At 39.6% G+C, this 26,626-nt stretch overlaps 1 protein-coding gene across 2 annotated transcripts in view; it reads left to right on the top strand.

Moving 5' to 3' along the window:
- Positions 1-26,270, top strand: part of rasgef1ba (RasGEF domain family, member 1Ba) — an 80,319-nt gene extending 54,049 nt beyond the window's left edge. For both annotated transcript variants that reach the window (XM_043696166.2, XM_087985796.1), the window contains 5 exons: positions 3,292-3,387; positions 15,030-15,125; positions 17,772-17,895; positions 20,550-20,622; positions 22,900-26,270. In XM_043696166.2, coding sequence (XP_043552101.1) covers positions 3,292-3,387; positions 15,030-15,125; positions 17,772-17,895; positions 20,550-20,622; positions 22,900-22,924 — 414 coding nt within the window. In that variant the 3' untranslated portion in view covers positions 22,925-26,270. The remainder of the gene's footprint in view (positions 1-3,291; positions 3,388-15,029; positions 15,126-17,771; positions 17,896-20,549; positions 20,623-22,899) is intronic.
- Positions 26,271-26,626: the final 356 nt, after the last annotated feature.

Below are 26,626 nucleotides of genomic sequence, written 5' to 3'. Positions count from 1 at the left end.
TATGGAATGACCTTCCAGAGGAAGTGGTGGAGGCTGGTACAATTAGAACATTTAAAAGGCATCTGGGTGGGTATTTGAATAGGAAGGATTTAGAGAGACATCGTCCAAATACTGGCAAATGGGACTAGATTAGGTTAGGATATCTGGTCACATGGTCAAGTTGGACCGAATGGTCTGTTTCCATGCTGTATATCTCTTTGGCTACGACCCTATAAAGAAAAATGAAATGTTTTGTTCTAAAGAGAAGCTGAATTGCAAGGTTTAATGGAAGATATTGTCTTTGTGATTATGCAGGTGAATTTGAATGGACTTGCACCACATCTTCACTTTGGAAAACTAGATGCGATATGCACACATGTTGATGATTCTGCCTAAAGGATAGATTTTACCCTCAAAATGTTATTTAATGCAGCTAATTTCTTTCATGTTGTGGTTTTTAATTTCCCTTTTTAAGTAGTAGTGCAAGAAAATCAGTTATATAGTGTAGCATTATGAAGGATATGCAGTATTACGTGGTGAATAATTAATCACAATTAAAACACATCTATGTGGGTACAGTTGTATATCCAGAGGGATTCGGAGGCAAAATCAAAGCATCCTGATTAACGCAAAGTTCTGAATGCCATCCTGATTGAGTCCAATGTAAATGTTGACAATCTTAAAGCAGCTTAACACTATTCCATACACATCTACCACCTCCCAAGCCCCCCCCCAAGCCTTCAACAACCTTTTAATGGTTTTGGTTAGAAAGAAGGAAGCATATGTCAGGTATAGACGGGAGAGATCGAATGAATCCTTAGAAGAGCATAAAGGCAGTAGGAGTATACTTAATAGGGAAATCAGGAGGGCAAAAAGGGAACATGAGATAGCTTTGGCAAATAGGGTTAAGGAGAATCCAAAGAGATTTTACAAATATGTTAGGGTCAAAAGGAGAGAATGTGGCTCCTCAAAGATCAGCAAGGCGGCCTGTGTGTGGAGCCACAGGAGATGGGAGCGATACTAAATGAGTATTTTGCATCAGTGTTTACTGTGGAGAAGGACATGGGAGATATAGAATGTGGAGAAATAGATGGTGACACCTTGAAAAATGTCCATACTGCAGAGGAAGAGGAGGTGCTGGATGTCTTAAAACGCATAAATGTGGATAAATCCCCAGGACCTGATCAGATGTACCCTAGAACTCTGTGGGAAGCTAGGGAAGTGATTGCTGGGCGTCTTACTGAGATATTTATATCATCAATAGTCACAGGTGAGGTGCTGGAAGACTGGAGATTGGCAAACGTGGTGCCACTGTTTAAAAGAAGGATGGTAAAGACAAGCCAGGGAACTATAGACCAGTGAGCCTGACCTCGGTGGTGGGCAAGTTGTTGGAGGGAATCCCGATGGACTGGATGTACATGTATTTGGAAAGGCAAGGACTGATTAGGGATAGTCAACATGGCTTTGTGCGTGGGAAATCATGTCTCACAAACTCGATTGTGTTTTTTGAAGAAGTAACAAGGAGAATTGATGAGGGCAGAGCAGTAGATGTGATCTATATGGACTTCAGTAAGGCTTCGACAAGGTTCCTCATGGTAGACTGGCTAGCAAGGTTAAATCTCATGGAATACAGGGAGAACTAGCCATTTGCATACAGAACTGGCTCGAAGGTAGAAGACAGGATGGTGGTGGAGGGTTGCTTTTCAGACTGAAGGCCTGTGACCAGTGGTGTGCCACCAGGATCAGTGCTGGGTCCGCTGCTTTTAATCATTTATATAAATAATTTGGATGTGAACATAGGAGGTATAGTTAGTAGGTTTGCAGATGACAGCAAAATTGGATGTGTAGTGGACAGCGAAGAAGGTTACCTCAGATTACAATTGATAGATGGGCCAATGCACTGAGGAGTAACAGATGGAGTTTAATTTAGATAACTGTGAGGTGCTGCAATTTGGAAAAGCAAATCAGAGCAGGACTTATACACTTAATGGTAAGGTCCTAGGGAGTGTTGCTGAACAAAGAGACTTCGGAGTGCAGGTTCATAGTTCCTTGAAAGTAGAGTCACAGGTGGATAGGATAGTGAAGAAGGCATTTGGTATGCTTTCCTTTATTGGTCAGTGCATTGTGTACAGGAGTTGGGAGGTCATGTTGCGGCTGTACAGGACGTTGGTTAGGCCATTTTGGAATATTGCGTGTAATTCTGGTGTCCTTCCTATTGGTAGGGTGTTGTGAAACTTGAAAGGGTTCAGGAGAGATTTACAAGGATGTTGCCAGGATTGGAGGATTTGAGCTATAGGGAGAGGTTGAATAGGCTGGGGCTGTTTTCCTGCAGCGTCGGAGGCTAAGGGTTGACTGTATAGAGATTTATAAAATCATGAGGGGCATGGATAGGATAAATAGGCAAAGTCTTTTCTCTGGGATGGGGTAGTCCAGAACTGGAGGGCATTGATTTAGGGTGAGAGGGGAAAGATATAAAAGGGTCCTAAGGGGCATACAGAGGGTGGTGCGTGTATGGAGTGAGCTGCCAGGAAGTGGTGGAGGCTAGTAAAATTACAGCATTTAAAAGGCATCTGGATGGGTATATGAATAGGAGGGTTTGGAGGGAGTTGGGCCATGTGCTGGCAAATGGGACAAGATTAGGTTAGGATATCTGGTCTGCATGGACGAGTTGGACCGAAGGGACTATTTCCATGCTGTACATCTTTATTACTCTATGACTCGAATACTGTTGTTCAAAATAGAAATAATATGCAAAACAATGCATTAATACTTACAAATGCCTCGAATAAACCTCTGCAACCACTGTTTTACAATTCCTTGAAACGAATGCAATATTCAAATACTTGCATACATGCTCTCTTTAGCCATTGAACAAACCATTATATTGGATATTTAATGCAATTATTAGGTTCACCCCTATTAGATTTCATACATCATCTCTATTTAAGATCAAGACATCCTTTGCCAAACTGCTGTTAAAGTTGGCTGCCAGGTGGTACTCTTCCATTTGCCAATCTTCATCTTCTCCTCTATTGAATGCAGCTTAAAAGCAATTTAAAAGTAGAAAATCATGATCAGAAAATTGTCAAGCAATTTCCTATGTTTATACAATAAGCATTGAGCCAACACAAATAAATGTTCTTCCTTTGCTTGTAGGATCCTTATAAGTTTAGCATTAAGAACAATTATCATTTTATTTTCAGATTGATTAATTATAATGCAATTTGTAAATGTTATTTCAATTTTAATTCAATTAATACAAACTTTTCATGCTTTAAAATGATTACTAAGTGAACTTTTGTTTCATCCCAGCATCAAATGGATCCTTCCAGTAATTTCTACAACTATAGAACGGCTTTGCGAGGAGCAGCTCAAAGATCAATGACAGCCCATAGCACCAGGGAAAAGGTAAGAAACTGAAAGTTTTGGTTATAATATAAACTCGTAGAGTTGTATCTTGAGATTTCTGATGTGAATTAGAATTGAAATGTTAAATGGAGGATTCTTGAATTTATTGAGCTGGATTTTGTTCTCCTTAGTGACAGCAGAATTGTCATTCACCTTCTGTTAGCTGCACATAGACCTGTTACATGCTTGTCAATGAAGACTTGCCTAATGGGCAGCATGGTGGCTAAGTTGTTAGCACTGCTGCCTCGTAATTCCAGAGACCTGGGCTTGACTCCATCCTTGGGCAACTGACTGTGTGGAGTTTGCACATTCTCCCTGTGTCTGAGTGGGTTTCCTCTGGGTGCTCTGGTTTTCTTCCACTGTCCAAAGATGTGTAGATTAGGTGGAATCGGCCATGGGAAATGCAGGGTTGCAGGGATGGGATGCGTCAGGGTAGGATGCTGTTCAGAGGGCCAGTGTAGACTTGATGGGCTGAATGGCCTTCTTCCACACTGTAGAGATTCTATGATTCTAACTCAGGTCCAGTGCCTTCTGTAGGAGTTCTGCTTTGCCTGCAGACAAGGCAAGCAACAATAAAGTCCTTCAACTAATAAGATTTAATCATTGTTACTGAGATGAGTAGATAAGGAAGTCGAGAGCAGAAAATAAATGTTAGATTTAAATGATGTATAGAAAGCCAGATGAAATGAAGGGAAGGAGATCAAAGGGAGAGACAAGTAAATGAAGAAGAATTCTGTTGTTTATTTAGAACATATTTCCAATTTTAATAATCATTATTAGGTTGTTATAAATCTCATTTAGCTCTGAATGCGCTAACTCTATTTTTTCAGCTGTTTTTAATTTGAAAGTAGTGGGCATGTACAGCAGTTTGATGCTTTTGCAGTTGTTTTAGTACCAAAACCATTGGGGAAGTATGGATTTTCACTGTGGAGACAGAAAAGAGAATATGGATTTATTTTTGAAAACCACTCTTTGGTGGGAAACTAATTAAAATTAAGATTTTCCCAGGGGGTGACCTCTTAATTGGCATGGAAATGAACTTGCTATCCACTTAGAGTCAGTGAGGTGTGAACAGAAGCAGTTCAGATGAAGTTTAGGATTAATTCATATATCTCTTGGCAGCCATCACTTATTGTCTTGAGGGCGAGATCAGATTGTGCTAAAACACTGTAGCAGAGGGAAGTGATCTGTCACAGGAGAGCTAGAGTGTCCCTTGTTCTCTCCCTAGCATCCATCTAAACACCTTGAGGGTTGGCGTGAAGATCTAAGAGAGTGTGGTTTGGTGGAGGATGAAGGGGTCATTGCAGCTGCCAGGAAAGCGAACATATGGAGGTCGCTATTGGTGTGGATGCAGGTCAGTTAGAAATTGAGGGAGTGATGGCCTTGATAGCCACATGAGTGTATTTGATAAGTCCCTACATCTGAATAAATTAGAAATGGAGAGGAAACTCAATGCCCTGTGTTCCTTCAATGTGGTGGCAGTACTTAAATGATCAGTAATAATGCAGTGTTCGTGGCCTCTTTGATATACCACCGAGGCCTGCAGCTGATACTTGGAATGAGGCAGAATGAAGAAGGCCATAGTGACTTTGACCATTACTGGCAGAGTATGGATGGCAGTGCTGTGAGTCATGAGAGCTTTAGAGATGAATATTCTGAATGTCTGAGACTCTTTGCTGGGTGTGCCGATGTTTCCTGAGGCACTGGATCTCCATCATCTCCAACTCTCTTGGATGCAGATCCTGTGTTGAAGATTCGGCCTTTGTTATCTTCCAGCCTTTCTTTCTTCTCATGTGGCCTTCAGATACATGAGGCTCTTCACTCTCTGTTGATGGTGTTGCTCCTCATCACTACAGAACCCAATATCAGTACAGTCTTTCCCATTCTTCAGTACAACCTTTCTTCAGGGCTGTCCATTTGTCCTGGAAACCATGCTGCATGCTCTCCTGTTCCCATGCTGCAGAAGAATCTGAATCTTTTTCACAGCCTGAGCAGTGAATTCCTACTCTTCCTTCTATTTGCAAAGCACCAAGAACACCTCCTTAGCACCTGCCCAGTCCCCTTTGCTCCATTGACTGGCTTATGAGGCTGGGTTGCTGCTCTGCTGCAACCATCATTGATCAACCCGCGGCAGCCATCACACTCCGGCGCGCGCATGCACGCACACACAGCACCACCATCCCATCATGAGAATGTTAACAGCAAACCTTGACCATTATTGTCATTGTTGGGAACACACCTTGACATTGGGATGCCACTTCACACTGTTATTTTCAGGACCTCTGTCCACTTGCATTCCTAACAGAAATGTCCCAAGTATCTCCTAAAGCAACCTCTGGATTTCCACATTTTGCTGTGCATATGCATACTCCAAATAAAGGTGTCAGGTTTCCTCAATTGTACAAAAAATGCTGGTAATTCTGCACCATTATATGTCAGCCAACCCTAAAATGGGATGTTCATACTGGGTGGATGCCAAGACCGTTCAGTGTATTTATTCTGTTGACAGTATAAAGCAACAAATATCAGCTGTCTGTTTATTCCCTCTGACCTGTTCCATTGCTTTATCTAAATGTCTGATGGTATATTCTTTCCTCTTTTATCTCAGGATTATTGTAATTGTTTGTTTAAATGGTTTTATTATTAACCATACAAAAAAACATTATTTTTTTTTGCTCTGTCTTTTAAGTGTGTCTGTGTCAATCAAATCATCAGTCAATTAATATTGGAGAATTAGTGTAACATTTTTTTTCGAAGTCTCAAACATATTGTAGTCAAAACTCAGAAATTCTCTGGGGGCATTTCATAGTCCACCACCAGAAACTTGACCAGAAATGTGACAGGAACCCCATGTTAGGCCATTGAAACAATGCAATAACTGTAGAAATTCCTGACCAAGGCTATTCTTCTGCAACTGAGATATAAAGTGTATGAACATAGTATTATCCTATTCATACTATTCATAAGATTTTAATTTGTTTTAGGCAAGGTAGTTTTAAAGGTAATGTATGATTATAATGGGTGGGCACTGTCTCCGCAACTTTTCATTTTTACACAGTGCTGTCAACCTCATAGGCATGAGTTGAGTTACTGAATTTGTCATCCCATCCCATGTCCAAAAATACTTCATTGTGGGGACTACAGTTATTTCTAAAGCTCTGTGCACATTGTGGACTCTGATTAGATTAATGCATATAATGTGAAACACTGAAGAATAATCCAGACTAGTGCATTTCCCAATTTTTCAGGCAACTTATCAGATCTTAACAGATCTCTACAGTATATGAGTTGTATTGTGTTCGCACGCATTTGCCATGACCTTGCTCCTCAAGGAATGGACAGGAAGAATTGTTCAGTAGTTAGAATGATTTGCATGCATGCATACTTCCATGAACCATATTGGATCAGACATCAGTAAAGTCTTGAGATGTTTCTCTTTATCAACAACAAGAACAATTACGAGCGTTTATATAGCCCAAAATAGTAAAACCTTGCAAGATGCTTTATAGCGATGATATCAAACAAAATTTGATACAAAGATATTAGGACAGTTGTCAAAGAGATGGGTTTTCGAAGACTGTCCTGAAGGAGGAGAGAGATGTAGAGAGACAGAGAGTCTTATGGAAGGAATTCCTAAGCATAGATGCCAGGAACTGAAGGCATGGACACCAATGGTGGAATGATTCAGAGGCCAGTACCGGAGGTATATAAGATCCGAAAGGATCTTAAAGCAGAGAGAGATGACAGAAACAAGGAAGTGTGATGTCTTGGAGAGAGTTAGCAAGAGAAAATGAGCAGTTTACAAATCAAGGTATTGCTGGACTGGAAACCATCATTGATCAGCAAGTTCAAGATTGATGAAGGACAGGACTTGGTGTGAATTAAAAGAGCAGAGAGTTTGAACAAGTTTAAGTTTATAGAGAACTCAAAATAAGAGTCTGACCAAGAAAGCATTAATACAGTCAAGGTGAGAGGTAGCAGAAATATGGCTGGGGTTTCAGGAGCAAATGAACTGATGCAAGGGAGGATATAGACGATGGTAAAGATTGGAAGTACAGGGTCTTGGTGATGCCACAGATAGGTAGTCGGAAGCTAACACTGAGTACTATAGGACACCAAAGATGCAAATGGTCTGGTTCAATTTCAATGACCACCCAACAATGACACAAGATTCCTCATGGGAGACTGGTTAGCAAGGTTCGATCTCATGGAATACAGGGAGAACTAGCCATTGGATACAGAACTGGCTTGAAGGTAGAAGACAGAGGGTTGTGGTGGGGGGTTGCTTTTCAGACTAGAGACCTGTGACCAGCGATGTGCCACAAGGATCAGTGCTGGGTCCACTGCTTTTCATCATTTACATAAGTAATTTGGATGTGAACATAGGAGGTACATTTAGTAGGTTTGTAGAAGACACCAATGTTGGAGGTGTAGTGGACAGTGAAGAAGGTTACCTCAGAGTACAATGGGATCTTGATCAGATGGGCCAATGGGCTGAGGAGTGGCAGATGGAGTTTAATTTAGATAACTGAGGTGCTGCAATTTGGAAAAGCAAATCTGAGCAGGATTTATACACTTAATGGTAAGGTCCTGCGGAGTGTTGCTGATCAAAGAGACCTTGGAGTGCAGGTTCATAATTCCTTGAAAATGGAGTCGCAGGTAGTGAAGTGAAGGCATTTGGTATGCTTTCCTTTATTGGTCAGAGTACTGAGTACAGGAGTTGGGAGGTCATGTTGCAGCTGTACAGGAGATTGGTTTGGCCACCTTTGGAATATTACGTGTAATTCCGGTCTCCTTCCTATTGCTAGGATGTTGTGAAGCTTGAAAGGGTTCAGAAAAGATTTACAAGGAAAATGCCAGCGTTGGAGGATTTGAGGTATAGGGCGAGGCTGAACAGGCTGTGACTGTTTTCTCTGGAGAGTCAAAGGCTGAGGCATGACCTTTTGGAGGTTTATAACATCATGAGGGGCATGAATAGGATAAAGAGACAAGGTCTTTTCTCTGGTATGGGGTAGTCGAGAACTAAAGGGCATAGGTTTAGGGTGAGAGGGGAAAGATGTAAAAGGGTCCTAAGGGAAAACCTTTTCATACAGAGGGTGGTGTGTGTATGGAATAAGCAGCCAGAGGAAGTGGTGGAGGCTGATACAATTACAGCACTTAAAAGGCATCTGGATGGGTATATGAATAGGAGGATTAGTAGTGATATGGACCATGTGCTGGCAAATGGGACAAGATTAGGTTAGGATATCTGGTCTACATGGACGAGTTGGCCCGAAGGGTCTGTTTCCATGATGGACATCCCTATGACTCTGACCACCCAGAGGGATAACATTGGTGACTGGAGAATGAAAAATTGGCAGACACTAATTTCTGATTTTCAGTTATAAGAAATTTACCTGGAATGGTATGTTGGATAAACTGTGGGATAAATTGAGAGATATGGGGGCGGGGGTGGCAGGCATTGGATGGTGTTTAGGAATGTTTAGTTGTTCTACTTGGTCAGCTTTATCAGTGCACTACATCTTTAAACTTCCTGTTTATCATGGCACAAGGCCTGCCCGATACATTTCATGCTGCTGTGTGGCTACTGCAGTGCATCTCATTGAGAAATTTAATCAGAAATGAGGCTGATTAAAGTGGATCTGAGTGTTGTCATTGTACATGCAGAACCCTGTATTGAGCTTTCAGATTGTTTCATTGTGGTGTAGAGTGTAGATGAGAAATAGCAAGGAATACTGGATAAATCCTTGGTGGATATTAGATGTAATAGTTCAGGGCTGGCATTGAAACCATAGCAAGTATTTCTCTGGCTATGACAAGAAGCTGTGAGTGCAATCCCATCCAATTGGGGTATCTCTGGAAAAGTACAAAAGATAAAACATGCTGGAAATCACAGTAGGTCAGGCAGAACTGTGGAGAGAGAGCAAACTAATATTTCAAGCCACTGTGATTTCCAGTATTTTTTGTTTTCATTACAGATTCCAACATCTGGAGTACTTTGCTCCTAACTGTGGAGAAGTATTGGAGGAAGATGGTGTTAGCCATGTGCAAGGCAACAGGAATCCAAAGGGTTTTCGCAAATATATTAAGGACAAAAGGGTAACTAGGGAGAGAATAGGGTCCCTCAAAGATCAGCAAGGCGGCCTTTGTGTGGAGCCACAGAAAATGGGGGAGATACTAAATGAATATTTTGCATCAGTATGTACTGTGGAAAAGGATATGGAAGATATAGACTGTAGGGAAATAGATGGTGACATCTTGCAAAATGTCCAGATTACAGAGGAGTAAGTGCTGGATGTCTTGAAATGGTTAACGGTGGATAAATCCCCAGGACCTGATCAGGTGTACCCGAGAACTCTGTGGGAAGCTAGAGAAGTGATTGCTGGGCCTCTTGCTGAGATATTTGTGTCATCGATAGTCACAGGTGAGGTGGCGGAAGACTGGAGGTTGGCAAACGTGGTGTCACTGTTTAAGAAGGGCGGTAAAGACAAGCCAGGGAACTATAGACCGGTGAGCCTGACCTCAGTGGTGGGCAAGTTGTTGGAGGGAATCCTGAGGGACAGGATGTACATGTATTTGGAAAGGCAAGGACTGATTCGGGATAGTCAACATGGCTTTGTGTGTGGGAAATCATGTCTCACAAACTTGATTGCGTTTTTTGAAGTAACAAAGAGGATTGATGAGGGCAGAGCAGTAGATGTGATCTATATGGACTTCAGTAAGGCGTTTGACAAGGTTCCCCACGGGAGACTGATTAGCAAGGTTAGATCTCATGGAATACAGGGAGAACTAACCATTTGGATACAGAACTGGCTCGAAGGTAGAGGACAGAGGGTGGTGGTGGAGGGTTATTTTTCAGACTGGAGGCCTGTGACCAGTGGAGTGCCACAAGGATCGGTGCTGGGTCCTCTACTTTTTGTCATTTACATAAATAATTTGGATGCGAGCATAAGAGGTACAGTTAGTAAGTTTGCAGATGACACCAAAAATTGGAGGTGTAGTGGACAGCGAAGAGGGTTACCTCAGATTACAACAGGATCTTGACCAGATGGGCCAATGGGCTGAGAATTGGCTGATGGAGTTTAATTCAGATAAATGCGAGGTTCTGCATTTTGGGAAAGCAAGTCTTAGCAGGACTTATACACTTAATGGTAAGGTCCTAAGGAGTGTTGCTGAACAAAGAGACCTTGGAGTGCAGGTTCATAGCTCCTTGAAAGTGGAATCGCACGTAGATAGGATAGTGAAGAAGGAGTTTGGTATGCTTTCTTTTATTGGTCAGAGTATTGAGTACAGGAGTTGGGAGGTCATGTTGCAGCTGTACAGGACATTGGTTAGGCCACTGTTGCAATATTGCATGCAATTCTGGTCTCCTTCCTATCGGAAAGATGTTGTGAAACTTGAAAGTGTTCAGAAAAGATTTACAAGGATGTTGCCAGGGTTGGAGGATTTGAGCTATAGAGAGAGGCTGGGGCTGTTTTCCTTGGAGCGTCGGAGACTGAAGGGTGACCTTATAGAGGTTTACAAAATTATGAGGGGCATGGATAAGATAAATGGACAAAATCTTTTCCCTGGGGTCGGGGAGTCCCGAACTAGAGGGCATAGGTTTAGGGTGAGGGGAAAGATATAGAAGAGACCTAAGGGGCAACCATTTCACGCAGAGGGTGGTACGTGTATGGAATGAGCTGCCAGAGGATGTGGTGGAAGCTGGTACAATTGCAAAATTTAAGAGGCATTTGGATGGGTATATGAATAGGAAGTGTTTGGAGGGATATGGGCCGGGTGCTGGCAGGTGGGACTAGATTGGGTTGGGATATCAGGTCAGCATGGACGGGTTGGACCGAAGGGTCTGTTTCCATGCTGTACATCTCTATGACTCTATAAGTCGAAAATGACTTTTTATAAATACGTGTTACTGTGATAGTACTCAGAAAGCCAGCAGTTCACAAAGTATTGTTTGCTACGTGGACAAAATTCAATTTTCAAATCACAGCATTTTAACAGTTCAGTGAAAATTCTGTAATTTGAAGTCAATGGCAAAGAAAATCTGAGGAAGAGTATAAATCAGATGACTACAGTTATTCATTTTGCATTCTTACTCAATACAAACTTCATCACATGCAAATTCAAAATGGAGTAAATTTGAGTCATAGACCTGCAACTCATTGAGTCTGCTGCAGTAAATGAAAACCACCTATTTACTCAAATCCCATTTTCCAGCACTTGACGCATAGCCTTGTATGTTTTGAAATCACAAGTACACACCGAAAGACTTTTTAAAAATGTTATGAGGGTTTTTGCCTCGATCATCTTTACTGTTCCAGATTCCCATCATCCCTTGGGTGGGAGAATGTTTCCTCACATCCCCTCTGAACCTCCTTCTCCTGACTTTAAAATTATGCCCCCTCGTCTTTGGGAGTCCACCATGGGAATACAAATTTCATCCTGTCAATGTACGTCATAATTTTAAACATCACAATGATGTCTTCCCTCAGCCTCCTCTGCTCCCTCCCCATGACTGGTGATGAAATTTGTTTTTACAGCATTGACATAATGGGCTGAAGAACCTGTTTCTATGCTGTATGACTCTATCCAATCTCTATTCATAACTAAACCTCTAGCCCATGCCACATCCCGTCCTCTGCACACTCTCCTGTGCTATCACATGCCTCCTAGCATGTGGATTCCAGGACTGCACATATTACTCTAGCTGTGGCCTAACCAAGTTTTATATAGTTCTGGCATAACTCGCTGCTGTTAAACTCTATGCCTTCACTAATAAAGGCTAATATCCCATATGCCTTCTAAACCACATTATCTGTCTGACCTGTCACTTAGTGGACCAATGGACATGGCATCAAAGTCCTTCTAATGCTCAGTGCTTCTCAGGATCCAACTGCTCATCATGTATTGCCTTGACTTGCTTATTCTACCCAAGGGCATCACCTCACACTTATCCAGATTGAATTCCATTTGCCATGGAGCAACTTATCTGATCACCCCAACTGCATCCTCTTAGAATGTCAATTCTTGTATCATGCACAAACTCACCGATCAACCCTTCTACATTAAAGTCTAAATTGTTTATATATACCACAAGCAGCAAGGGCCCAATGCGGATACCTGTGGGATTCCACTGTACACAGGTTTTCAATCTCCAAACACCCCTTGACCATTGCCTTTTCCTTCCTGCCACTTAGCCAATTCTGGATTAGTCAAATTTCCTTGGATCCCATGGGCATTTGCCATCGCTATCCGTCTTTCTTTCGGAACCTTATCCAAACCTTTGATGTCCAAGTTGACTGCATCAAATGAATTGCTATTTTCTTAGCTTTAGCTGTAATTGTTTTTTTCTCTTTGTCAAGTGGTTAATTAGTTCATTTCCTTCCTATATTTAGCCTGGGTTACGGTTTCTGACTTCAGCCATTCCCCAGTACTCTGACCAAGTAGCTATTATTCAAAAAGTGTGTAGTGGCATTAAGTTTATTCAAGCAAAGAAGGGACTACATTGCAGTCAAATTTTGCTCTTATCTGTTATGATGTACATGTACAGCCAGATTGCCAAATATATAGTCAGTGGATATTAATGATATTCTCAGCCACAATCCAAGTGTTGAAGTCAGTTCATAACAAATCAGAATACTCAATGCAGATTGGGAATGGAACCTGGTCATTCCGCATCTCGGATTTTTTTGCTGAATAATCAGGATGGAATATCAGGATGTCAGTGAACTATTTTTAAAAACGCAAAGATGGCAAGAGAACCCAGCTATTGGCATCAGTTGCAATCTCATAATATAAAAGCAGTTTTAGAATTTAACATGGCCCAGTAGGTGAATTTACATTTCTATTTGTTTTTACTTTAATGTAGCTCGTTGTTTTGAAGTCAGATCTCCCGGTTAGCAATTATAATCTCCATATCTACATAAAATAATTACTTGGTGGTTGCTATGTTTGTCAGACTTTTAAACAACATTTGGAGCGTATAAAGATAAGGTAATGTGATGCAACAATATTGAAAGCTAAAAACCAATGACCTTGAAATTACACTATTTGGATATCACCGTTCAGCCATGCAACTCACATGAAATTACTTTTCTAATATTTCTGTGGAGGTGTTAATATGTTTAAAATAAGCAGTATGATGTCTCCATTAACCTGACAAGTCTATTATTAGCTACTCACTTTGTGAACTGCTGCACCTTGAGAATGTGATAAATAGACACTTTGGATAATAATAATCTGATTGGGCAGAGCCAGCATGGTTCAGCTAATCCAGAAATTGGCTAAGTGGCAAGAAGCAGACGGAACAGAATTGTGAAGGAGAAATTGTTTTACAGATCTGTTCAAGTTTTGTTTTCTGGAAGTTACTAACAGAATTTAAATCTTGAATTTTCAGATGTTGTTTGAACAGCACCCAGGAGGAGGTTAGCTAAACTGAAACACACAAACTAGGAGGTAATATGTTGACAAGAATTAAGGATTGGCCAATAGGCAGGAAGCAAAGAGTAAGAATAAACAAATAATGTTCTTGTGTTGGCAAGCTGTGACTGGCTGGGTACTGAAAGGTTCATACTTGGACCCTAGTTATTTGCAGTATGTACAGTGACTGGAACATGGGGACCAAATGTAATATTCCATCTTCACAGAAGACTCGAAGCTAGTTGGGAAGTGTGCTGTAAAATAAATGCAAAGCTGAGTCAAGAAGGTTTGAACAGACTTAGTAAGTGGGCAAGTACTTAGCATATGGAAAATAATGCGGGAAGATGTCAGATTACCCGCTTTGTTAGGAAAAACAGATATGCTAAGTAGTTCTTAAATGATAAAAGATATATCATTTTATCCTAGTTGTACAAAGGGATTGTGTGACCTTGTCAATACGTTACTGAAGGCTTATGTGCAGAAATGCAGCAGGCAATTAAAAAAGCTAATGGTATATTAGCCTTTACTACAAGAAGATTTGAGTATAGGAGTAACAAGACTTACTTCAGTTGTATAGAAGCTTGGTTAGACAGCACATGGCGTATTGTGTGCAGTTTTGGTCCCTTTATAGAGGCTGCCATAGAGGGAGTGATATAAAGATTAATTATACTTGCTCCCAGATATGTGAAAGGAAATTGGGGAAATCAGGGCTGAATTCTTTAGAATTTTGTGGAATGAGAGGTGAACTTGAAACCTATAAAATACGTAAAAGGAAAGGGTAGATATAGGTAAGCCTTTTTTTGCCCTGGTTTGGGGAGTCTAAAACCAGAGGACACAGTTTCAAAGAAGAGGAAAGCTACTTAAGACCAAAGGTGATTTTGTTTTTACTGAGTTTTGAATCTTTGGAATTCTGTGTCCCAGAGAGCCACGGAAGCTCTGTCATTGAGCGTGTTTAAGGCAGAGATTGACAGATTCTGAATATCAATGTCATTATCGGATTATGAGTCGGTGTAGGAAAAGAAAGAATAATTTAGATGATTAGTCATGACAACAAGAATGGTGAAGTGGCTTCACAGGGCAGAATGGCTTATCCCTGCTCCTATGCTCCTAAAACATTCCAGTAGGTTTTATTAATATCTGTAATTGATTGTTAAGTAATAGGATGTAAGATTCAATTCAAACTTATAACTAATTTGTATTTTATGATCCTTTTGTTTTGACAGATTGTTATTCCTTTCTGCAGTTTGTTAATCAAGGATATTTACTTTCTAAATGAGGGTTGTGCCAATCGTTTACTAAATGGGCATGTCAATTTTGAGGTAATTCTAATATTATTTTGAGTTAATTTTGATATTATTCTGTCTGTTTTTAAAGCCCTGGTTACCCCCGAAATGTAGTAAGGGACACCCCACATGAAGATTGAGTGAAATCAAACTTTCTGAAGGAAGAACTCCTTTATTATTTGGCTGCTATCTAGCCATTAGGCACTGTGCAGATTTGCATTACTATAGGCTGTTTTCCGGTTCATCTCTTACCGTTGATGTGCACCCATGAACTTTTCCCTTTCTTTATTTTGGCTCTATTTGATCTTCATCCATTTATCACAATAATTCTGTCATGTAACTATCTCTGAGATGTCTTGTGACCATTTGCTCTCAAACTGATTTCTTGCTTTAATCCTTGGGCCAGTCCCCTTGCCTGCTACATTTCTGATATTAGTTTGTGAGTCACTTCATTTGAGTTATTTCTGTCTTTCTAAAATAATTTCTAGCATTTCTTTAGTCTGCATTTCGCTAGATGTTTCAGCAGAATGTGTGGCTGTCTCTCTTTTGACATTTTATTTTTCTAATCTCCCTGTTCTTTCAAATCTTTGCCCCTGTTGAACTCTGCCACTTGGTCATCTGTTCTCTATCTCTAACTGTTGGCCTCTTTTTTGCCCCTGCCAAATGATTTATAAACTGCATTTCATGAGTAGGAATTGACTTCTGAAAGAATGAATCTAAAGGTAGATAGTACCATCAGGAATACAATCACACAAGTGATTTCATGTGATTTTACCAAATTCCATTTCCTGTCTTCAGATATACACAAGAACATTAAAACAACTAACATTAAATGTATTATTGATTCTGTCAAAAGTGTGGAGGGTAACTTTATGATATGAATGTTATGAATTTACACAATAACATTATTGACAGTATATTTTACATTGTGTGTTATTTTATACAAAATGCTTTTCATCCAAGACTCATAATCAACTTGGTAGGCAGTTTGCGGTATGTCCTCTGCTATAGGAACATCAAGAACAAAGATGAAAGACTGGGAAGAGCAGTACAATAAAATACGTGCCTTTACAATTTCAGAGCATGCAAGTTGAAGTTTTATTTGCACTTATTTCACCACAACACCACCCCCCCATCCCTCTGCAACATGGAGTGCAGCTCCAACAACTCTCAAGAAGCGTGATGCCATCCAGGACGAAGCACCCTACTCGATTGGCACCATATCCACAAGCGTCCATTCTCTCCACTACCAATGCTCAGTAGCAGCAGTGTGTGTACCATCTACAAGATGGACTACAAAAGCTACTCATAATCCTGTCTTGGAAATATATTGCCAGCAGTTCACTGTTGCTGGGTCAAACTTCTGAAACTTCCTTCCCTGAGGATATTGTGGGTCTACTTACAGCACATGGACAGCAGTGGTCCAAGCTCACTATCACCTTCTTAAGGACAACTCTTCTCCAGGGTTGAAGGGTTTGAGCCATAGGGAGTGGCTGAATAGGCTGGGACTGTTTTCCCTGGAGCATCAGAGGCTGAAGGGTGACCTTATAGAGGTTTATAAAATCATGAAGGGCATGGACTCTTTCCTGGGGTGGAGGAGTCCAGAACTGGAAGGCGTAGGTTTAAGGTGAGAGGGAAAAAAATTAAAAAGAACCCAAGGGGCAACCTTTTCACCCGGAGGGTGGTGCGGGTATGAATGAGTCGACACAGGACGTGGAGGAGGCTGGTACAATTACTGCATTTAAAAGGCGTCTGGATGGGTATATGAATAGGAAGGGTTTAGAGGGATATGGGCCAAGTGTTGGCAGGTGGGACTAGATTAGTTTAGGATGTCTGATCGGCATGGACGAGTTGGACCGAAGTGTTTGTTTCCATGCTGTACATCTCTATGATTCTAATTAGAGTTGGCAATAAATGCTGGCCAACCAGCGACACCCACTTCCCACGAGTGAATAAAAACATTATAAGGAAAGAGGGACAGGTACTCTGCCAAACACTGACAATGCTGGGTTTGTAGTTATGGAGGTTGGTGAGTCCAGCCTGAGTAATGTGTCTCAAACTCATCAGAGCTTCACTTGGCATCACACCGTTGCAGAGTTTGAAAACACAGCAGGTCAGAGGATTGAATCTGAATTCAACCATGTTGTAATTCTGTGGAATTCACCACCCCAGAGTGCAGTGAATGCTGGAACATTGAATAAATTTAAGGAAGAGATATACAGATTTTTAGTTGGGTTACAGAGACCAGTAACGAGAGTAGAGTGGACACTGAGACAAAATCATTAATGATTGTATTGCTTAGTGGAACAGGCTTGAGGGGCTGAATTGCCCACTATTGCTTCTAGTTCTTGCGTTCCTATATGAACAGTGCTTCTCCAATGCCCAATTCACCCAATTATTTTCAAGAATGTTTTTTAAGCTCATAGGTGTATGTGTTGGTAAATATTGTTTTTCTGTTAACTACACATTGTTTAAAATATTCAATTTGATGTCAGTAATGTGTTACATTTCACATCCTCCTTTTTTCATTTTCTGCGCAGACCACTAGGATCTTGGTCCAAGGGCATAAAGTTTGTGAAGTATTTTATGTTTAAAACCATTCAAAAATGATTTCTCTTTAATTTCCTCTAAGATTATACTTGGAGCCATTGAATAAAACAAATTTATGACTTCTCCTTTTAGAAATTCTGGGAGCTTGCAAAGCAAGTCAGTGAGTTTATGACCTGGAAACAAGTTGAATGTCCCTTCGAGCATGATCGCAAAATTCTTCAATATCTTCTCACAGCTCCTGTCTTCTCTGAAGATAGTAAGTCATTAAGAACATTTGGAAATGTATTGTGCTGTCCAGGTAATACACTGGACAGAGTTTGTTGAGGGCCAGCCTGCCAGCCAGCTGCGCAGCCAACAAGATACCCACACGGCTTCTTTGTAGGAAGGTCTGCTGAATCCACAGTCAAGTGCTGGCCTTCCTCTCGAATCGAGACCCTGGGGGTAGAGCTATTGAATATAGTCAACGCAGCACTCTAGAATTATAAACAGTTTCCAATGTTTATTTACAATTACGATTTTCAAGAAAAAACTACAAGGTATGCAACCTTGGCCTGTGGACCAGGGGCCAGTTTTTCTTTTAGAGCTCCTCTTTAGATTTTTTGAATGCTACTTTCTGATTTTCAGGGAACCATCTCTTGTGCAGGAGATGCAGTCACACAGCTACAATACCTTTTGTTGGTATATGGATAATGTTTCAGTTACACAGAAACTGAATGAGACGAACACATCCAATATCATCAATAATCATCACTGCCTCAATAAACGTAAAGCCACAAAACATAAGAAAAGCATTAATTACCTAAAACCATTGTGTTTAAATTTTCACAAGACAGTAGGTATAAGTTAGCAACAATTTTTTTTCAAGTGTCTGACACACACTTAAATACACAAAGGGCAATCACTCTAAACACACTCTCAGCAGATTGCTGAAGTCACAGCTAAATAGTTGCATGTTGAGCTGTAAGCAGTCACAGTACCTGAAGTAATTCACACTCTGTGAGACTCTTGGAGGTGTGATAACACATAAATACAAATCTTTATGAAATAAAACTGTTCAGTATCAACTTATCCAACTAACACTATTCAATTACAATAACATCTACTGCAATTTCATTGCCTTGGTGAAATTTCAGTCAGCTTGTCTCTTGTGAGTCACATTGGTTTTCTGAAACCTGGTTAGCCTGTGTGGCTCAGTTGATGCCCACGGTCATTTTAAATCATCATCTTTGATCCCTTTTTTAACCAAAATTATTGTACCTTACACAGAAATACCACTCAGTGTCAGTTTTATTAACTGTGTTGCCTAGAACACCATTCAAGGCTACTACATAAGTTTGATTGAAATATAATTATGTTTTAAGTGCCCAAGAACAAAGATTTAAACAAATTAGTGTTTAGATTTCAGAGAAACATCTGTCTGCATTTGCCCTTTGATAAAGTGCTGTTTTCACTATACTTGGCAAGGAGTTAGTTTAGATTGGTGGCACTACTCTATTCTTTGTGTCAGATGCTTACAATTGAAGCTACAATTTTGGAAATTGAGTACATAATCTAAGCAAACATTTCAGGCAAGCTTTGAAACATTCTGTTACATTAAAGCTACTATATAAATGCAGGCTGCCAATGCAGAATAGAAAAAATTATTTCCTAGGATTGGTGAAAGAATAAGTCAAACTATGGATATCTATTTTCTAATCACACTTACATTTCTCTGTACTGTAACATAGGTTTGAATTCAGATCATAAATCCTTCCTTTTAAAATCACTGTTTCAAACACGGCAAGTAAGCACAACATTTTAAACTGGTCTAGTGCACTGATATCTGTCTTTATCGTTTTCTAGCAGTTTGTTTATTACAATTGTTACTTTATTACAATTTTCGGTCTTGATCCTTGATCCATGTGATGTTACACACAATTGTAAGGTAGCCCAATGATGAACGACCCACCCTAGTCATTGCAATTTGCTCACTGAAGATTGCATAAGCCTTCTAATATATTTCTAGACTTTGAATAACATAACAAACACTCTCATGAATAATTGTGTCTGTTATTTAGCTAAGCATAAAGATTAACAGCACATTTCACCTGATTACAGGATGCTTAATCTGCACATCCTGAATTATTAAATAATTATAACACTACATTTTGTAATGTCTTCTAATGATGCAGAATCTAATTCAGTAGCTGTACAACAAACATCAGCTTTAATTTACTCTTGACTGTGCATGCTTCCCTCTATATGGATTATAAAGCAGGGAAAACTAAAGTATTGCTGCAGGCTGAGGTGAGATATATCTCCTGCTGTCATTGAAATTCAAATTTGAACAAATCAAATCAAATATATATATCTTTCCCAATTACATAAAGCTGTCAATCTTCTATGGCATTTAAAGCGAAGGTTTCTGCTGAGCCTCAGCAAACAAGTCTAGTGAATCAATATCAGAGATCACCCTGTCTTTCAGTTGCAAATTGCCATGGATATGAATCCTTTTTATGTCACACATTTCGCCTTCTAATCATGATGAAACTTAACTTGTTTCTAAAACTTGGATGGACAGGAAGACTTCTTTTTCCAGTTCATTTTTTGTGTAGTTTTCCTGAGTTGACAAAAACCACAGCAAAGCGAACAGCCTGACTCCATGCCATCTATGGTTAGGTTACATTCCAGAATGGATTGGATGTGAATTCATCCCTTAGATTCAGTGGCAGAAGGATACAGGAAAGGAGCAGAAAAATGGTATTGAAAAGAGAATCGAACATGACAAGTTGCAGATTGCACAGGCTTAAGATCCTTCTGTGCTGTAATTTCTTTGTGTTTTAGAACTGTATCAGACAAATTTTGCTTTTTATTGAAATTATACAGTTAGCAACAATGTATCATTATTATTATTTCTGTTGTTTTCCTCAGCACTGTACTTGGCATCGTATGATAGTGAAAGCCCTGAGAACCACGTTGAGAAGGAACGGTGGAAGTCTCTAAGGTCGACATCAAAGCTCATTAAACAGCAGTTTTAGTCTGAGGGCATTTATAAAGAAAAGCATATACTTAAATTCATATACAAATCTGAGATAATTAGTATTTTCCTTTACTTATTTTTGTTTATGGTTCAATAGAAGTAGTATGTTTTTGATCTGTTCAGATTGTGATTATGTGCTTTTATTTCAATTCTCCATTGAAAGTTTGCCAAACCATACCCAACATTTGCGATTGAAAAATTGAAAACAAAAGGAAATCAAACATTTTTGTTTGCAAGTGGTTGTATGTGTCACTAATCCCTCTATCAGGATTGGTATGGAGCAAGCATTCCACAAAGGGCTCTGCTTACCCAGTAACATTCCCTTGCCTGGGTCCTGTAAAATCTGCAAGTGCAGACTTTCATCAGGAAGCCTGTAACTTTTTTTATTCATTCATTGGATGTTGGCCTCACTGGATATGCTAATGTGTATTGTCCATCCCTAATTGCTTAGAGGGCAGTTAAGAGTCAAGCGCATTGCTGTGGGTCTGGAGTCACGTGTAGACCCAGGTAAGGGCAGTAGATTTTTCTCCCTACAGGATATTAGCAAACCAGATGGAATCTTAAAATTGACAATGGTCTCCATGAAACTAGCTTTTTAATACCGGATTTTAAAAAATACATCAAATATCATTATCTCCATGGTGAGATTCGAACCTATTCCCTCAGAACATTACCACCTCCCCAATGAGTAAATTGATGTTTACTAGAAATAGATGAGGAAGAACGCAGACTTTAAGCTGGGTATGCAGACTTAATACACTGTACTTAACAAGTTCCTCCCAAGTTTACCCAAGCAGTTTTGTTTTAGATATTACAACCATTTGCCAATACATTTGGATAATATATACCATGTCTTCATGACAGTAACTTTTAAAATGTAATTCAGGATTGTAATCTTACCTACATTCTAAGTATATTTTATAAATATAAATTATTGAACATTTTCAAAGTGGTAAAACATCCTGAGATGCTTCAAGGGAACACTATCAAAATAAAATTTGCTGTCAAACCATATAAAATGATTTTAGGACGGATGATCAGAAAGGTAAATTTTAATGATTGCCATAAAGGAGCAAAGAGAGGTCAAGGCTTAGTGAGAAACAAAAACAGATGTTGTTGGAAAAGCTCAGCAGGTCTGGCAACATCTGTGAAGAGAAATCAAAGTTAATGTTTCGGGTCCGGTGACCCTTCCTCAAAACTCTAATTTAATAAGGTTCAGAGAGGGAATTGCAGTATTGAGGGCTTTGGAAGTAAAAGTGTGACCACCAAGGGCAGATCAATTAAATGTGGGGATGCATAGAATCCCTAGAGTGTGGAAGCAGGCCATTCAGCCCACATCAACTCTCTGAAGAGCATCCTGCATTCCCCATGGCTGATCCACCTAGCCTGCATATCCCTGGACAACCTAGCATGGCCAGTCCACCTAACCTGCACACCTTTGGACTGTGGAAGGAAACCAGAGCACCCGGAGGAAACCTACACAGGTATAGTGAGAATGTACAACTCCACATAGACAGTCACCTAAGGGTAGAATTGAACCCAGGCCCCTGGTACTGTGAGGCAGCAGTGCTAACCACTGAGTCACCATGCTGCCCACTGAAGAGGTCTAATCTGAGGGAGCACAGAAATATTTTAAAGCCCTTTTGTGGAGCTGTTGTAGCATCCCTATCCCTGGATTGAGATGCCTGCATTCAAATGCCATCTGCTCTAAAGGTGTGTAATAACATCTCCAAACATGCTGATTGAAAAAAAGAGGTACAGTTGTAGGACTGATGGAAATAGTGGAGGTGGGCAGGGTAGTGTCTGTGAAGTGATTTAAAAATAAAAATGAAAATTTTTAAATCAAAGCATATCCTTCTGAAGAGCCAGTATATGCCAGCGAGCATTGGTTTGGCAGTTGGCAGCGACTTGGTGTGAGTTATCACAGCCAGTAGAGATTTGGATGATCTCATACTCAAGGGTAGAAAGTGGGAGGCATTGTCACAGTTCATTTGACTTGCGTGTTTACAGCTCACCAGAAATATATTGTTTTAATTCTGATTATGGATAACAATTATAAGTAATCATAAATAGAAAGTAATTGATAAAGTAATTAACCCAAGGAAAGAGTTTGAGTAATCTTCTGATGTTATGATTAAAGTGCTGCTTTGCTTTATCACAAAAGTTAAGCTTTACATTGTGCTTTCAAGTTCCTATTTCACACTTTGTGCACTTAAAATAATGTACTTCTTTTTCTTTCAGATCTACGCTTCTAACAAGGGTTTAGCTTTGATGTTAACCTCTGATGTAAATTGGCCCCAAATCAAAGATGTTTTGCAGTAGTTGCCATCTGAGGACAAGGCAGTTGGCATACAGTAGTCCAGAACTCCTATGTCAGTACAAAGGAGGCTGAATCTCAGTGAGAGCCAAAACAGACATTGGATGCCTGTATTTCATCGGCCACTGATTAGTTCAAATGTGTCATCTACTTTTTTGTTCAACTAGATGGAGGTCAATTCATTATGAATTGAACGTTGAGAGTGTCACCGTGATTGCACATCTCAATATTTGCTCTCAAGTTGTGGACTAAACATCAGGGTGTTCAGTTGGTTATTCTCTGCTGTTTCAGACAGAAACTCAAAAATTGGTGCTGGTCTCAACATGGTCTACAGATTACTGGAATTAAAACTGAACAGTGAGATGGCTGCTGGTTAGCCTACTCAGTTTTATGAGAAGAAACTGTTAATTTAATGATGTTTATGACAATGGTCACAGAAATGTAGTACAGGAATGCAGTAGGTTTATGTAATATGAGAAATATGGTTACATCCATGACCAAATTGATCCTGTAGAATACTTTATAAACATTCCACATGGGTATGTGATTCACACCCGGGTACGTTTTAACACATTATGTGATGTAGATTAACTCAAAAGAATAGAAATCCCCAAATGCATTATTCTGGCAGAGATAAGAGTTAAAGAGCATTCTAGTTGCTTTTAGAAGGTGTTTGTAATTTTCGCAACTTACATTAAAATAGTGATGTGAAAGCAATAGTGTACCCTATCAGCAGAAGCAACACAGGGACATGTTCTGTAGGAAGACTTGTAGATTCATTAATGAATTTGTAGTTGGTTAATTATCCTATGAAATGCACTGTTTAGATAGTCATATCAGCATTAGGATTGTGCAATACCTTGTTTTTTAGAATTCTTTGACTTGCTTTCAGTAGGTGCAAGCACTTAAAGATATTAATTCCATATGTCATGACAGACATCATGGGACTATAAAAAATAATGAATGTGATTCAGAAAAATATAATTGCCAGTAATTCACTAACAGAGCTGACAAGATAATGTACATGTCTTTATAAACTACTTGAACAAAGGTGAAATTTTGCAGGCGTTTTGTCCTGCTATTTGTCTTTTTGTGTTTCTTTTTTAAAATCACAGTTTGTGGTTAATTTATCTGTGTATGTAATTTATACTTTTATGTATATATCATAATGTATTTAAATGTTAAGATTGCTCAAAATTTTTAAAATTTTATGTGGCTGAAATGGAGCTTTTGTATATAATGAAGGTTTCTTCTTTCACCAATTGTACAAGTGAAATTGTTTTACACCGAACCATTGGCATAGCTAAATCTACAGATTAATGAAGCAATAGAGAAAAATATATTCTAGTCATGCATAGCAGCTTTCATAATTTGGTGCAGCACATAGTACTTCTGCAAGTAAATGATTATTACTGAGTCTATATACCCAAGGGAAGCAAACCCTATTATTCCTATGTGGTAGGAGTAATTTCTCGGCACCATAAACTATATAGGCAAAAGTGAGGACTGCAGATGCTGGAGATCAGAGTCTAGATTAGAGTGGTTTCTGGAAAAGCACAACAGGCCAGGCAGCATTTGAGGAGCAGGAAAATCGAAGTTTCAGGCAAAAGCCCTATTTCAGGAATGAAGGCTGCCTGAGCTGCTGTGCTTTTCCAGCACCACTCTAATCTAGACCATAAAATATATGTCTCAAGTTACCCACTAGATGTCAAACTCGTCTCCACCTCAGCAGGAATTGTGTTCAAACTCTGTCATTTCTGATGCAAAGTTAGGAATGCTATGGCTAAGTCAAAGAGTTGGCTGGTCAATTCATGTTGTTGGCAGTTTACATGGACCAGAACAGGATTTTTCTGCCAAAGTTACGTAAAGTCACCATCATTAGTATCTGTACAAAATTGAAAAATTACAATCTGTACTTATGTCAAATTGACCTAACACATATACTAAAGCAGGGAACAGATAGATGCTGATGCAAAATTCATTTTGATGTAACTTAAGATGAATAATGTTGAGTTTATATGTGACTCCTCGAATTATACCAATGATGAGCACATGAATTAACTTCATCTGAATGAATGCTCTGATGAAGTTCCCTTTTTTATAAGCATGAATTCTTAGAGTGACTTGATAATATATCACTGAACAGTTTCAGTACCTATCAACCATAGTTGTTTTAGGCATGGATGCTCACAGGTTCAATAAAATCTATAATAAAGAAATGGGACTTCTTCGAGTCATACAACACGGAAATCGACCCTTTGGTGCAACCAGTCCAAGCCGACCATAATCCCAAACTAGACTAGTCCCACCTGCCTGCTCTTGGCCCATATCCCTCCAAATCTTTCCTATTCATGTACTTCTCCAAATGACTTTTAAATGTTGTATCCACATCCACCACTTCATCCTGAAGTTCACTCCACATGCAAGCCACCCTTCCTGTAAATATTCATAACTTTTTTTCAAATTAACCTATTTTTCTAATCAACCTGTTCAGAGATGTTATTACACACTCCTAGAGCAGATAAGACTTGAAACCCTGTCTCTAGGTTCAGAGGTAGGGACACTACCATTGTGCCACAAGAGAGCCCCTCCATTACTCGGTTTGTTATTGGTGGTATATTAAGTATCAGTCATAGCTTATTAATCAATGAATGGAGGAGAACCTAGTAGATAATCATCAATTTGTAGCTATTTGTGGAGTTGAAAGTAATGCCTTTGCTCCCCATTAATGCAATAAATAAAAATCTATTCCAAAACCACATGTTCATGGGAGAAGTGTTTATATTCTGTTCTTATTCTCAGCAGAACTTAGTTAAGCAACAAAACTGATATTTGGACTCCAAAAGTTGGGAGTTAGAAAACATTAGCCAGGCTATGTTGCAACCTGGAATGGTTGGAAATTCCTTTGGATTTCAAGGAGACTTTGGGAATACCAAACTTGCAACAATGGGCCGTGTTAAAGGAAGTGGCTTGTCAGTTTCTCTGAAATAAACCGTTGTTGACACTTGCACCTCGGCTGCAAACCAAGCATCAGTTCATCTCATGTTTTTTTTCTCTCTCTCTTACTCATCGTCTGTTGCACTTTTGTTCTGAAGTGTATTAATGAATGCAGGGCAGTTATGTCAAAGTGGATCACATGAATGCATAAGTTGTCAACTTTTTGACTTTGCAGACCTTTCTAATATTAAAAATATCCATGTTTTGCTCACAGAAAATGTTGAATATGGAAAGAACAATAGTTATGTTAAGAGGACATATAGTAGAGACAAATGAAATAAATTGTTCATAGAATTTTACCCAATTTTCAATTATCTCTTGCATGTCTTTTAAAAAAAACAAATCCTGGAACACAATAGGATAAATTTAACTTGGAGTGAAGTTTGGAGGCCATAGTAGGGACATCAATTTAGGTCAACTGTCAGGTGGTGATGAGCCTGTTACATTTTGCCACCCTTAGTATTTTACCAGTAATAGCTGCTCACTGTGCCAAAAGTGGAGGCCGCCATACCGTGACAGCTTACTTCTAGGCTTGGGGAAAACCAAGCTTTGGTTGAGAAGGACGCCGTCCCTTCTGGATTAATCCACAACCCCACCCATGCCAGGCTCTGCCTGACTTCTTTCAGTGAACCCGAAAAACTCACCTTAATTCTG

Source organism: Chiloscyllium plagiosum, unplaced genomic scaffold (assembly GCF_037043375.1).
Source record: "Chiloscyllium plagiosum isolate Xiang-an unplaced genomic scaffold, Cpla_swu_hap1 HiC_scaffold_1, whole genome shotgun sequence".
NCBI lineage: Eukaryota > Metazoa > Chordata > Chondrichthyes > Orectolobiformes > Hemiscylliidae > Chiloscyllium > Chiloscyllium plagiosum.
Note: the sequence above shows the minus strand (reverse complement) of the source record. Positions and strands in the feature narration are given on the sequence as shown.